This window comes from Mus pahari, chromosome 1, assembly GCF_900095145.1.
Source record: "Mus pahari chromosome 1, PAHARI_EIJ_v1.1, whole genome shotgun sequence".
NCBI classification, from domain to species: Eukaryota; Metazoa; Chordata; class Mammalia; order Rodentia; family Muridae; genus Mus; species Mus pahari.
The window spans coordinates 3,398,861-3,412,253 of record NC_034590.1 but is presented as its reverse complement, the minus strand read 5'-3'; the positions used below and the strand labels follow the sequence as shown (position 1 = coordinate 3,412,253).

The following is a 13,393-nucleotide window of genomic DNA, read 5'->3' as shown; positions in this document are numbered from 1 at the left end:
AAACTCCCTTGGAATTCCCAAACCCGGTATAGTACTCTTTCCGTTTTCTTTGCCTCTGTCGTTTTTTGTTTTTTTTTTTTTTTTTTTTTTTTTGCCCAGTTTTGCTTGAGGGGGAATCTCATGTAGCCAGGGTTGACCTCAGAGTGAGTCCTCTAACTCCTGACCTTCCTGCCTTCTGCTCCCAAGTGCCAGGATTACAAAAGGATTGCCTCACCCCGCAGGTGTTTTTCTTAAAAATTCCGGTCTTCCTTCAGCTGGAGAGTTGGCCCAGCAGTTAAGAGCACAGGCTGCGCTTCCAGAGGATCAGGGTTCAATTCCCAGCCCCCACATGGAAGCTAACCCCCTACTGGACACACTCTTCTGACCTCCTCAAGGCATTAGGGATGAATGTGGTTCACAGACAAAATATACATGCATATTAAAATTAATAAATAAAAATTTCAAAAACTCCCCACTCTCCCCAAAAGCTTCTCAGACCTTTCCCCTAATTCCAATATTAACCCTTTGATATCTCTGCCTCTGTCTCTGCCTCTTCATCTCTCTGTCCCCCTGTCTCTGTCCCTCTCCATCTCTTTCCGTTCCCTCCCTTCATTCTTTATTTTCCTTAACATTAGCTTTAATGTGAATGAATTTTCTTTACTATGAATGGGATTATATTTACTTTATCTCTAGAATTTTCTATCTTGACCTATCTTTCCTTTTTTTCCCCCTGTAATTATTTTCCCAGAACTTTCCTGGGGGTCCCATTAGTTCTCATGGCATTTGTGACTTTTCATCATCTCTAGAGTTTTCCAAGAGATACGGGTGTTCCCACGTTCTGAGCGGGTGGAGAGGGCAAGAGGATCAAGAGAGGCTGAGCAGGATTTTAATCCAGGCAGAGGCGAGTGGATCTCTCTAAATTCGAGGCCAGCCTGGCTTACATAATGAGTTCTAGGCCCACCAGGACTACATCCTGAAACCCTCTCTGGAACCAAAACAAACAAAATTCAAGGCCAGCCTAGATGATGTGACATCTTGTCTTAGGAAAGCAAATAGACAATGCGACGATAGCTCAGTCAGTAAAGTGTGAGTGTTTTTAGATCTCTCTCTCTCTCTCTCTCTCTCTCTCTCTCTCTCTCTCACACACACACACACACACACACACACACACGAGCAGATAAACAGGGAAAAGAAAAAGAAAAAAGACAGGAAAAAAGGGAAAGGGAAGAAAGAAAGGGGCTCTTGCCTTTCCTTTCTTGCTTAGCCCCTACCTTAAGCCAGGTGAGGGAGGGTTCTGGGTTGCCTCCAATGGCCAAGCATACCAGCCTCACCCGAGTCCCAGTTCTGATGCTCTGCCCCTCCGGGGGTCCCTCAATCCACAGCTTCTGGGCAGGGTCTAGTGAGAGATGGTGAAGAGAGATGTTATCATCTGAAGAGAGACATTTTCATCTGGGCTGGATCATCAGGGTGAGCTCTGTGAAGCCCGAGGCCTCTTCGGGCTCTGGGCTAAGGCTCACATTTCACATTCAGGGTGAGTGATTTCTTGAAGGTCTCCTTGCTGAAGGCATCGCTGAAGGCTTCGCAGGTGAGGGACAAGCCGTTGTCTTCCCTCCGCACCAAGAGTGTCAGATTGGACATGGAGATGTGTCCACCATGCAGGCCCTAGCAAGGACACATAAAGCTTTCCCACCCTCCCTTCTGTAAGACCCAGGAACTGGAGCCTCAGTCTGGGCTCTGCAGAGCCTCAAGGGATGTCAAACCGTAATCATCTACACCCTCACATCCATGACTGTCTCATCCGTGGGCAGCAACTGCCGTCCACCCAACCACCATCGCAGCAGGACCCGTGGGCGACTGGACTTGGTAAGGCAGCAAAGGGTCACATTCTTGTTCTCAGACTGTGATGCAGATCCCAGGATGGTAACGGCACTGGGGGGGACTGATGACAGACACACCAAGGAGAGATGGGAATTCAGGCCAGGGTCTTCAACCCAGACAGATGGGGGTGGAGGCTGACAATGAGGTCTTTGAGATGAGGTCTTTGACATATAAGATTGGCCAGATATGAAGGCACAGAAGGCTGTCTGGGAATGGACTGAGAGAAAGAAGTTGGAACTCACAGGTGACCTGCAGTGTGATGCTTCGCTCCTGCGTCTCCACAGACACACTGTTGTAGGACTGACAGCTGAGCCGAGCTCCGTGGTCTTCGGGTCGAACGGTCATCACCAGCACACTGTGAGCCACTGCCTGGGCATGCTCTGTGCCCCAAGCTATGGACACTGGTTTACCGTTCTGGACACAGAGGCATCGCTGGTTACGTCAGCATCGCTCCTTCCCCATCCCCCACGTCAGCCCTCCATCCTCACCTTCAGCCACTGCAGGGTAGCAGGTGGATTTCCACCCCTGGCTATGCAGGGCAGCTCCAGGTTCTCCCCCGCCCGTATGTGCCCCTCATTCAGGCCTGGCCAATCAATGACAGGAGGTCCTGGGGGGACTGGAGAGCATAGACCACTCAGGGATCCTGGAAAACACATCTACTCTTTCTGGGCTCCATAACTTGCTTTCCTCTCCTCTCGTGGACAAGGGAGATGGCTCAGGAGGTCCTTGGCAACAAGCCCAACAACCTGACTTCATGTCCACTTTGCAAGGAGAGACATAACTTCTGAAAGATGCACATGCACATGCACATGACGACAACAACAATAACAACAATAACAACAAATCTTAGTTTTTTTCCATGGCTGCTTGCTTTTTTGTTTCCAGTGCTGGGTTTAGAACCTGGGTTTATGCTCACTCCAGCGTGGATTTTATGGCTGAGTTACAAAGTCCAGCCCTCAGTAGCCCAGGCTGGCCTTACTGCCCTTCCGCCCCCACCTCCCGCATGCTGGGATTATAGGTACACAACGCGGCGGCTGATGACAATGTCCGAATTTTCTACCATTCTTAAACCTCCCCGTGCTCCCACACCATCCTCTGTGCCCACCATTGCCCACCTTCCCCACTCACACAGGATATTCATGGTGAACGAAGCCTTTATGGGAGTGGCCAAGGCTGGGTTGGACCCCTCACAGACTAGCAGCTGCCCATTATCCGAGCTCTGGGGTGTCACCCTGCCATGGGGAAATAGAAGTTTCTGGAGTCAGAGTTGTCATATGACGGATAGGGATCCAGGATGAAGACAAGAAGTCCCAGGTGTTTACACAACTCAAGTTTCCATACTTGCATTCTGAGGTTCTGAAAGTCTGGTGGGACAACCTGTAACACAGGGTGCGGGAAGGGAACCCCAGCCTGCGCACCTGGCTTCGGCTTCCGTGATGAACAGTTTCTCCTCCGACCCCTCACTCACGCTGGAGGAGACATCCTCTACTGCTCGTCCACCTTGGGACAACAAGAAAGCTGGATAGAGGGACGTTGGGTTCTTCTCCAAGGTGGATGTAGGAACACGCCCTGAAAGTGCTCAGGGTGGACATGCAACCCCCCTCCTTCTTATTGGCTCTGGAGAACAAGAAGCTCGGGTGCCGGTTTGGACCTCCCACACATTCTGGGGTTCCCAGGACTGTATCATGATTTCTCCTTTCTCCCCACACCCCACAGCTGCAGGCCACTGACATCCATAGCTCACTTGAGTGCTGACCCTCTCTCTCTACCCCAGATTAGCCATCTTGCTGTTTCCTGGGTGTCTCCCCACAGTATCTCCTTCTTATCCAGCACGTTACATTGGCCTCATTACCTGGGGTGGTAATATCTTCAGGGAAGACATATTTGGGGGGGTCTCTTAGGAGGACACTTGGCAGGAACACCCTTCCCACCCCAGTGGCATCGGGGTGTCCAGCCAGTTCACCCCCACTCACTCTGGAGGAAGATGATGTCAGGTGCTGGTTTTGCATCCCCAGACACACAGGTGACCACATACTCCTGTCCAGCTACCCAGGTAACTGTGCTTCCTGCCTCTGGGGTTAACTGAAGCACCTTGGGGGAAACTGGTGGGAAAGAGTCTGGGGTGAAACACACAGTTGGGAGGTACACAAAAGGTTTAGCCAAGAAAATGAGACTGTCCCCAGGGCCCAGGGCGGAGGACTCCCAGGTCTGAGGGAAGAGGGTTGGAGCCCAGCTTGGTGGGTTCTGGAAGTCTCTGACCCATACCTAGGATGGAGAGGATTACTCTGGGAGACACAAGCTCCGGACCCAACTCGGAGCGGCCGACTTGGCACTCGTACTCCGCATCGTCGCTGAGGTCACAGGCTTCGATAAGCAGGTGGAACTCACCTGGAGATGGAGCCACCAAGGTCAGCGCCACTGTCTCTGCCCTTGCCTCAGAATCTCAGGCTCTGACCTCTCACCTTTAGCACTGTCTCCTTCCAGGCTGTACCTTGGGAAGCCTGGAATCTTAGGGTTTGGACCCAGAAGCAGCCCATCCTTAGCCCACTGCACCACACTGCCGGGGGCCCTGACGCCACACCACAGCTTAACTGTCGCCCCTTCCACCGCAGTCAGGTTTTCAGACAGAGCCCAGAAGCCTCGAGGCGCTGAGGTGGGGACTGGCGACTGGGCCAGGCCTGGGAACACAAGAGATTGACAATAGGAGCCTATGGTGGCACTTGTGAGCCTGTGCACTACAAGTTCGGCATTCCACTCACCTGTGGTCAGCATTCCCAGGAGCAGCAGGGGAATCAGGCTGCAAGTTCTGTGCACAGGGCTTGCCCCGGAGCCTCTGACTGCGGCTCCCTTCGCTCCCATCACCAGCAGCTTGTCTTCCCTGAGCCTCTCTCTGTGTCCCCTGCTTTTCTTTTCTTTCAATCTCTTTCTAACTCACCCTTCTCTCTTCCCTCCCTCCCTCCCTCCCTTCTTTCTCCTTATCTTCCTAGCCGCCTATCATTGTCTGTGACTGTCTCAGTCTTTCTGTCCTGGCATCGCCTTTTCTGCCCTTTTCTTCCCCTCTCTCCCCCGTTAACAGTTCTTTCTCTGAGCTCCAACCCCAAGTTCTTGAAAACACCCCCTCTCTTCTCTCTGTTTTTCTTTCCTATCTATCACTCCCTCTCACCCACTCCACTCATGGGTACACAAAAAGCACCAGCTGCTCTGGGTCCAGCAGGTTCACAAACCCAAAGCAGTCAGCCGCAGCATGGAGACATTGCTTGGACCCAGTGTGAGCTCACTCTGCTGTTTTCCCCAAGTCCTTCCTGAGTCTGCCCAGCCGGGCAATGAAATCCCCTGTCAGCACATGCCAGGAACATTCTTTGGTGCCTCCCCAGCCCTGGTGACCCCAAGGCCCCGGGAGAGCATTTCTGATCAGGGCCATCTCCAGCTCAGGATGGAATGCAGTGCTAGGCCTGTGTGCGTGGGAAGGACACAACCCCTCCCCCAATGATATCCTTGCTCCTGGTAGCCCAGACTGTGGGGTGTACCAGGCACCCCCCGCTGGTGAATATGCAGGAGTGTGTTGTTAAATCAAGAGAGTATGGGACAGAGAGAAGTCAACTGTGCGGGTGTGGGTTTCAGAGTGTGTGTGGTCCAGGGGAGGCGAGAGCCGATTTTCATCTGTGGACGTATTTGGAGTGTCTCATATGGGTGTGCACAGAGCATGCGGACAGCCAGTAGGACTGTGTCCACAGACCTCAGTGTGTGGAAACCTGGTGTGCTCAGACACAGATAAACATAGGGGGTGGGGGTGTCTGGGAGCTGGGGCATCTGAATCCTGGGGCCACGTGAGGGCCTTCTGTTTCCTCAACTCCTCCATTCCCCCGTGTGTGTGTGTGTGTGTGTGTGTGTGTGTGTGTGTGTGTGTGTCTTGCTAGGATGATTTATCTTCTTATTCTTCTCCACGTCTTTGATTCCATCTCTCCCCTCCCCTCCGTTCCTACCCCCTTCTCATTGCTGTCACTCTTGCTGCTCCCTCCATGTCTGGTTCTTGAATTTTAGAAGCATATGTCGACTGGCCTGCCTTCCCAACCTGGGTGCACAGACGAATTCGCCTGGGATAAGCCCCTGCTGCCTGCTTATCTCCTGCAGGAATTGCAACTGTTCTCTTTTGCCCCATATTCCCTACAAACCTGCCACCTCATGGCTGCTCCTCTTCCAGGAGGCAGTCCAGGCATCTGGCCTGAGCCCCCCACAGCTCTCCACCAAGGGTGAGCCCTCTGGTCTTTTTCTCCCACCCAGCCCCGTTATTGATTCATTACCCTTGGTCCACATTCCCTTCTCCAAACCCATCAACACCTCCTGGGAAATGGATTGCATACAGACCTAGCCAGGGAGTCTGCTATGGGGCCTTTGCCAGATGGTATCCTTGGGGGCCAAGGTGTAGAGCTGTCAGTTGCTGGAGCCTTTAATTAGTGCAAACCTTCTACACTCAACCTTGGCTGTTTTCCTTCCCTGAATGCTCTGGGGATCCCAGGCTCTCCATTTTTCCATGCCCGTGGCCCCAGAGTGCCAGGAAAGGGAAGCTGTGTCAGGTATCTGGAAAAACAGCCTCTCACCTGACTTCCTCCCCAGGACTCAGGAGCCTTGGGCTCAAGCCTGTCCTATTTCAAAACGCGCTCGGAAGCCAGGAGTTCAGATTTAGGTGTGGGGCCTCCTAGACTCTCTTTGCCAGACCGCCAGCCTGCAATCCCTCCACTTCTACAGGACTCAGCACAGCTGTTCAGTCTGTTGGTTTTCCCATCCTGGGGGGGGGGGGGCCCGTGGGGGTGAGTGTGAACGAGATTGGTTGTCAAATCTAGTAGCTTTAAGACTTAAGACCAGATATTCTGAAACTGGCTCAACTCCACCACACTGCAGCCTGCAAGGCTTCTCAGCCAGCAGAGAAGCCTGAACCATTCCCTCGGGGCAAGTCCAACCCTCTGATATTTAGAAGTACCAGTCTGAGCCCTGAATGTCGTTAAATTCTGAGATGTTCAGGAATGTCAGACCCGGGGTCTCAGGCCCCCAATTTCTCCCCCACCCACCCCCAGCCCTTTCAGTAAGCTCAGGGTCCCTCCCACCTGCTCTGCCAGCTGCGCTGCGTGGGAACGCCCAGCTGGGCTGCACGGGAGCTGTCAGGACAAGCTGTGCGGTTCCCAGCCTCCCTCCCTGCCTGCCAGAGCCAGGGCACTGCTGCCTTCCAGCCGTCGCCCGGCAACCACTCGGATGGGCTGGGACGGCTGGGTGGAGAGAGGGGACCGGTGGGTACTGCCGGGTCCTGGGAAAGGAGGAACTCGAGCTGGAGGGGAGGGGGCGGGCTAGATTCCTAGATCTTAAGGTATGGTATGGCTTGCAGGGAATAACAGAGCAGCAGGGAGTATTTTGGGAAATAGGGAGCTGAGACCCTCTTCTCTCAAGGCTCCTAAGTGGTCCTTCAGCACCTGGGTGCCCTCTCTCCGACCCGCAGGCCCACGGGAGCCTGAGCTCCGCCTCCCCAGGGCGCGGAAGCTGGCGAAACCCCAGGGAGTCCCATTTATAGCTTGGTTTCCACTCAGCTCAGTCCCTCCAGGACTCGGGCTGAGCAAGTTTCTTCCATTCCCTTCTCTCCTCCCCCTCCACGCCCCCTTCTCCTTCTCCTCCTCCTTCTTTTCCTCCTCCTCATTCCCGCCTCCCCTTCAACCTCAGCAGGGTGCAGGTGTCCAACTCGAACAAGGGCCCCAACTTGGACTCAGATGTTCCAACTCTCAGACCCCCTGATAATGCAGGGGCGCCCGCCTGCTGCGCGGACAGCTACCCTGAGCGTCGTAGCCGTCCGCACACAAGGCGCGGGAGTTTCTCAATGGGAAGAGGCCGGGACTCTGGGAGGCGGGGCGAATAGGATTCCTCCCGCCTAGTGGGTCCCTCGCAGTCCTAGGGTTGCAACCCTTGAGCGGTATAGAACACCGGAGAGTGCGGATGAGCCAGATTTTGGGGACTCTGGGCCAGACATAAAATCTTCCATCCCGGAGAGAAGAGTGGGGTGCAGAGAGGGGTTCCAGTCCAGCGTGGTGAGAGGCGTACTATCAAGGAAGAAGTTGGAGGGGAACCAGTGCAACTCTAACTCTGCGAGATCTTGGGGTACACACACTCGGGATGCTGGCCTCCGCCCTCCTCGTTTTCCTTTGCTGTTTCAAAGGACTTGCAGGTACACCTCCCCCTCCCCCGGAGTGTTCAGGGAACTTTAGGGAGGGTTATTTGTCCATTACAGCCCTGTTTGGGAGAAGGAGACTAAGGGCTCCTAGTCCTAGGTGTGAGAGAGTGCTCTAGAAGCCAGGGCTTCTGAGTCTGAGGAAAGGGGGCTTTGGAGATTGGACCCCCTGAGTCTTGCATAAGATCATTTCTTTTCTAAGCTCAGTTGTACCTCTTCTCCTAGGCTCATCGCCCCATTTCCTTCAACAGCCAGAGGACATGGTGGTGCTGTTGGGGGAGGAAGCCCGGCTGCCCTGCGCTCTGGGCGCGTACAGGGGGCTCGTGCAGTGGACTAAGGATGGGCTGGCTCTAGGGGGCGAAAGAGACCTTCCAGGTGAGGCTGGTCTCTGCTCAGGGAAGGGCTGGCAGCATCGCAGGGCTACTGGGCATGAGCTGCATCAGTTTCAACTTTGGAGAGTGACAGACTCCTGACAATATTTGGGAATCCTGAGTTTTTTTTTTAAAGATTTATTTATTTATTAGATTTATTTATTTATTATATGTAAGTACACTGTAGCTGTCTTCAGACACTCCAGAAGAGGGCGTCAGATCTTGTTACGGATGGTTGTGAGCCACCATGTGGTTGCTGGGATTTGAACTCTGGACCTTCAGAAGAGCAGTCGGGTGCTCTTACCCACTGAGCCATCTCACCAGCCCGAATCCTGAGTTTTAAACTAATTGTCTTTGAAGAGATGCGATTCCTTGTGTTTGGAGATTACCATCTTTATTCTATAACTGTATGCACACCTTGCCAATGATTATAGACAGTCATAAAGCTAATGCACAGGTCTGTGAGCTCCTTAGAAACCCTGCCCCTTTTTACTTGTATCTAATTTTTGTTTGTTGGTTTGTTCTGTTGTTTGAGTTGGGTTCTCCTTCTGCAACCCAGGCTGGTCTTAAGCTTGAGATCTTCCTGCCTCAGCCTTTTGAGTGCTGGAATTACAAGCTCAACCTAATTTTAATGGGAATTGTTTTCTTGTATTCCTTTCTGACTTGTTCACTCCCAAATCTGTGATGACTATAAATTGTCAAAAGTCTTAGCATCTCTCTGGACTCAGCACACTCCCTCCTCCGTTATTGGTTTGATTTGGTTTTTGAAACTGGATCTCTCTATGTAATCCTGGGCAGCCTGAACTCCCTATGCAGGACAGGCTGGCCTCAATCTCAAAGAGATCTGCCTGCCCCATACTCCTGAATGCTGGGATTTAGAGGTGTGCTCCACCATACCCTGCCCCAGCACATGCGTGGAATGTGTGGCTCTTTCCTTGCTCCCTGAGGTGGGTGCCTGAAGACAAGACATGAGACCAGGAGCTCAGAGTTATGTGCGGTCTCCACTGTCTCCAGGGTGGTCCCGGTACTGGATATCGGGGAACCCGGCCAGTGGCCAGCATGACCTCCACATTAAGCCCGTGGCGCTGGAAGATGAGGCGTCATATGAGTGCCAGGCCTCGCAAGCAGGTCTCCGCTCGCGACCGGCCCAACTGCACGTGATGGGTGAGGAGCCAACCCAGTTGCGCTGGGGGCGAGGAATTGGAACAGCAGGGTCCAGGAACCCTAGGGGAGGTGGGGTTGGAGCTGATAGGGATTCAATTCTGACCCCAGATCTACTATACAGTCCCCCCAGAAGCCCCCCAGGTACTAGGCGGCCCCTCTGTGTCTCTGGTTGCTGGAGTTCCTGGAAATCTGACCTGTCGGAGTCGTGGGGATGCCCGACCTGCCCCTGAACTACTGTGGTTCCGAGATGGGATCCGGCTGGACGGGACCAGCTACCACCAGGTTGGGTCTAATCTCTTTGTCATTCCTTCCACTGGCTTACCTAGGGGGAAATGGCAGCCATTCAGTGTTGAAATGCGATTCAGGTCAAGAGCCGGACTTCCTGGCTCAGTCACTTGCTAACTCCTTGCTCTTGCATAAGGTGTTTAACCTCTTTGTCCCTCAGTTTCCTTATCTGTATAATAGGAAAAATAGTAGCATTAATCCCCTCATGGGATAATATAGAGAATTAAATAAAACATGTGAGTGACTAAAAGTATCCAAGATAGTTTTTATGTAAGTTATAGATGAAAAAATTGTTAATGTGAGGCGTGGTAATAATACACACCTGTAGCCCCAGCACTCTGGGAACTAACGCAGGAGTCCCAGCCTCCCCTCCATAGTGACACCCTGACCCCCCAAAAAAGAATAATTAGTATTGTGCATTTACCACCTCTAGAGCACGCTGAAGGACAAGGCCACTGGGACAGTGGAAAACACCTTACTCCTGACCCCTTCCAGTCACGATGATGGTGCCACCTTGATCTGCAGAGCGCGAAGCCAGGCCCTGCCCACAGGGAGGGACACAGCTGTTACACTGAGCCTCCAGTGTGAGTGCAATTGGAAAGACCAGGGGTGGGTCTGAACTCCTGCGTGTGATAAAGGAAGGAGAAAGCAAAAGGATGGATGGCACGCGGGGGTACTGGGAACTGAAAGCCCAAATTCTGCCTCAGAAGGAAAAGAGAGCTAGCGATCCACACCCAACTCTCACAGATCCCCCAATGGTGACTCTGTCTGCTGAGCCCCAGACTGTGCAGGAGGGAGAGAAGGTGACTTTTCTGTGTCAAGCCACTGCCCAGCCGCCTGTCACCGGCTACAGGTGAGGGAAAATGTCACTTGTCTCTAGCAGTTGAGGAGAGCTAGGACGACATTAATAACGTCCCTGTCTCCGCAGGTGGGCGAAGGGGGGATCCCCGGTGCTCGGGGCACGTGGGCCAAGGTTGGAGGTCGTTGCAGATGCCACGTTCCTGACTGAGCCGGTGTCCTGCGAGGTCAGCAACGCGGTCGGAAGCGCCAACCGCAGCACCGCGCTGGAAGTGATGTGTGAGAAGGGGCGGGGCCGTGGGTGTGACCGATGTGGGCGGGGCTAGGACAGGTGTAGGGCTAGGCTTGGCTGGGTTACAAGATAGAAGAGAGGCGGGGTGGGGGCGGGGCTTGTGGGCGTGGACATTTAGTGGTAGGTGTTTCTGGAGACCTACACTTGGACCTACTAGTGTTTTAGAGAAACAGATCCTGGGTCAGGGGCTCATTCCACCCCACTATGCTCTCTCCTCCAGATGGACCTATTCTGCAGGCAAAACCGAAGCCTGTGTCCGTGGACGTGGGGAAAGATGCCTCCTTCAGCTGTGTCTGGCGCGGGAACCCACTTCCACGGATAACCTGGACCCGCCTGGGTAGCTCTCAGGTGGAGTCCGCCCTGGGGCTTGTGACAGTAGCTGGAACTGAACGGAGCTTCCTCTCCGAGGCTTGTCTCTGATGCCCCTTCCCTGTGTTATAGGTGCTGAGCTCCGGGCCCACGCTGCGGCTTCCATCCGTGGCACTGGAGGATGCGGGCGACTATGTATGCAGGGCTGAGCCGAGGCGAACCGGTCTGGGAGGCGGCAAAGCGCAGGCGAGGCTGACTGTGAACGGTGAGAGAACCGGAGGGTCGTGGGGCAGGGGGTGGGACGAGAAGGTGGTGGGCACTGAAGGGAAGTTATAGGGATTAGGATTGTCCGAAGGACAATATAGGACAATATAGGAGCTGGGCTTGTCGAAGAAGAGGCAGGCCTATTCTGGTCAGTAGAGAGGCGTGGCCTGACTTTTTTTTTGGGGGGGGGGGGATGAAATTACAGTGCCCAGGTCTGACCTCGCTTTATTCAGAATTAGTTTTGGAGAGGTCGAGACCTGTGTCTAATGGTTTATAGTTTCCATTCCAGCACCCCCTGTAGTAACAGCCCTGCACCCTGCACCAGCCTTTCTGAGGGGTCCTGCTCGCCTCCAGTGTGTGGTGTTTGCCTCCCCTGCCCCAGACTCCGTGGTAAGGAAAGGACCTTCACTTCTATGACACACCAGCCCTCCCACACCTGGCACTGACACCCCCCACGTCCCACCAGCCCCTCTGCACTTTCCCGAGCTCCTCGCTGACTTTGACTTTTTCTTCCCTGGCTCTTAGGTTTGGTCTTGGGACGAGGGCTTCCTGGAGGCAGGCTCACTGGGCAGGTTCCTAGTGGAGGCCTTCCCAGCCCCAGAAGTGGAGGGAGGACAGGGCCCAGGCCTTATTTCTGTGCTACACATTTCCGGAACCCAGGAGTCCGACTTTACCACCGGCTTCAACTGCAGTGCCCGCAACCGGCTAGGTGAGGGACGAGTCCAGATCCACTTGGGCCGTAGAGGTGAGTTACTGACCCAAAGACCCCTAAACCTGAGCATTCCAAGCCCCACAAACACGGTGGTTCCTAGGACTGAAGCTACCAAACTATAAAGCTCCTTAAATGCACAGACTCCCCAAAACTAGCAAATCTCAAAACTATGGGTTTAGGGCAGTGAGGTGGCTCAGCAGGTAAAACCACTTGCCACCGAGTCTGATGGCCACTGTTCAGCACTCAGAACCCACATGGTAGGAGAGAACCAATACCCCAGAGCTGTTCTCTGACCTCCATTCCTGTACCCCAACACATATACATACATACAATAGCATTTAAAATATAATAAAAAAAAAAACAAAAAAGCCCTATGAATTTCTTGAATCATAGGACCATCAAATCAATAATTCTTTCAAGCACAGAACCCTAAATGGAGATACCATTCCATACTAAGAATCTACAAATATGGGTAATTGTGCAATAAAAGACTCTCAAGTTCTAAGCACCCCTACAGTTATGTTGTTTGCTTACATCTATCTATCTATCTATCTATCTATCTATCTATCTATCTATCTATCTATCTGTTTGCTTATATGGAGGGTCATGCCCCTGCCTCAGTGCGCATGTGAAGGCCAGAGGATAACCTGTGGGAGCTAGTTCTCTCTTTTCATTATGTGAATCCCCGGGATCGAACCCACTGTAACCCAGGGCACTAGACTTGATAGTAACCACCTCTATCCATTGGGTCATCTTGCCAGCCCTGTTTGTTATTGGACTTTTGTTTTTGTTTTTGAGACAGAGTCTCAGATTGATCAAGCTGGTCCTCAACTACTGGCAATTCCCCTGCATTATCCCAAGTATTGTGATTACAGAAGTGACTTGCCAAGGGATTTTTAATTCACATACTCTCAAGCTTTGAATCCCCAAATTCATGGGTCCTCAGACACCAGACATAACACACTTACAAATCTGGGGAAATCCCAAGATTGGCAGCCTTTTGAACCCAGGTGTCCCAAACCTAAGCCCTGAGCCCCTGTTTCCCTGCTACCCCCGTCTTTGGATCAGCCTTCTCAGGACACCCTATCTGCGCCTTACAGACTAGCTGCCCACACTGTACACACCCCATCTGC

General features: G+C 53.0%; 2 protein-coding genes across 4 annotated transcripts in view; one reads left to right on the top strand and one right to left on the bottom strand.

Annotated features, from left to right (window-relative positions):
- The window catches only part of Nphs1 (NPHS1 adhesion molecule, nephrin), a 26,384-nt gene extending 21,246 nt beyond the window's left edge, over nt 1-5,138 (bottom strand). The window contains exons 1-11 of one of the 2 annotated variants that reach the window (XM_021205971.1): nt 4,617-5,138; nt 4,320-4,535; nt 4,123-4,245; nt 3,831-3,959; nt 3,276-3,357; nt 2,986-3,089; nt 2,346-2,473; nt 2,100-2,271; nt 1,761-1,918; nt 1,497-1,641; nt 1,251-1,375 (exon numbers count right to left, since the gene is read on the bottom strand). In XM_021205971.1, the coding sequence (XP_021061630.1) occupies nt 1,251-1,375; nt 1,497-1,641; nt 1,761-1,918; nt 2,100-2,271; nt 2,346-2,473; nt 2,986-3,089; nt 3,276-3,357; nt 3,831-3,959; nt 4,123-4,245; nt 4,320-4,535; nt 4,617-4,716 (1,482 nt within the window). In that variant the 5' untranslated portion in view covers nt 4,717-5,138. The remainder of the gene's footprint in view (nt 1-1,250; nt 1,376-1,496; nt 1,642-1,760; nt 1,919-2,099; nt 2,272-2,345; nt 2,474-2,985; nt 3,090-3,275; nt 3,358-3,830; nt 3,960-4,122; nt 4,246-4,319; nt 4,536-4,616) is intronic. The other variant, XM_029539706.1, reaches the window with a different exon arrangement.
- A 2,190-nt stretch (nt 5,139-7,328) lies between these two features.
- Kirrel2 (kirre like nephrin family adhesion molecule 2) overlaps nt 7,329-13,393 on the top strand; it is a 10,223-nt gene continuing 4,158 nt past the window's right edge. Inside the window, exons 1-11 of one of the 2 annotated variants that reach the window (XM_021210538.1) lie at nt 7,329-8,062; nt 8,291-8,440; nt 9,451-9,600; nt 9,722-9,882; nt 10,319-10,469; nt 10,633-10,738; nt 10,814-10,962; nt 11,196-11,323; nt 11,417-11,549; nt 11,838-11,938; nt 12,074-12,293. In XM_021210538.1, the coding sequence (XP_021066197.1) occupies nt 8,011-8,062; nt 8,291-8,440; nt 9,451-9,600; nt 9,722-9,882; nt 10,319-10,469; nt 10,633-10,738; nt 10,814-10,962; nt 11,196-11,323; nt 11,417-11,549; nt 11,838-11,938; nt 12,074-12,293 (1,501 nt within the window). In that variant the 5' untranslated portion in view covers nt 7,329-8,010. The remainder of the gene's footprint in view (nt 8,063-8,290; nt 8,441-9,450; nt 9,601-9,721; nt 9,883-10,318; nt 10,470-10,632; nt 10,739-10,813; nt 10,963-11,195; nt 11,324-11,416; nt 11,550-11,837; nt 11,939-12,073; nt 12,294-13,393) is intronic. The other variant, XM_029542699.1, reaches the window with a different exon arrangement.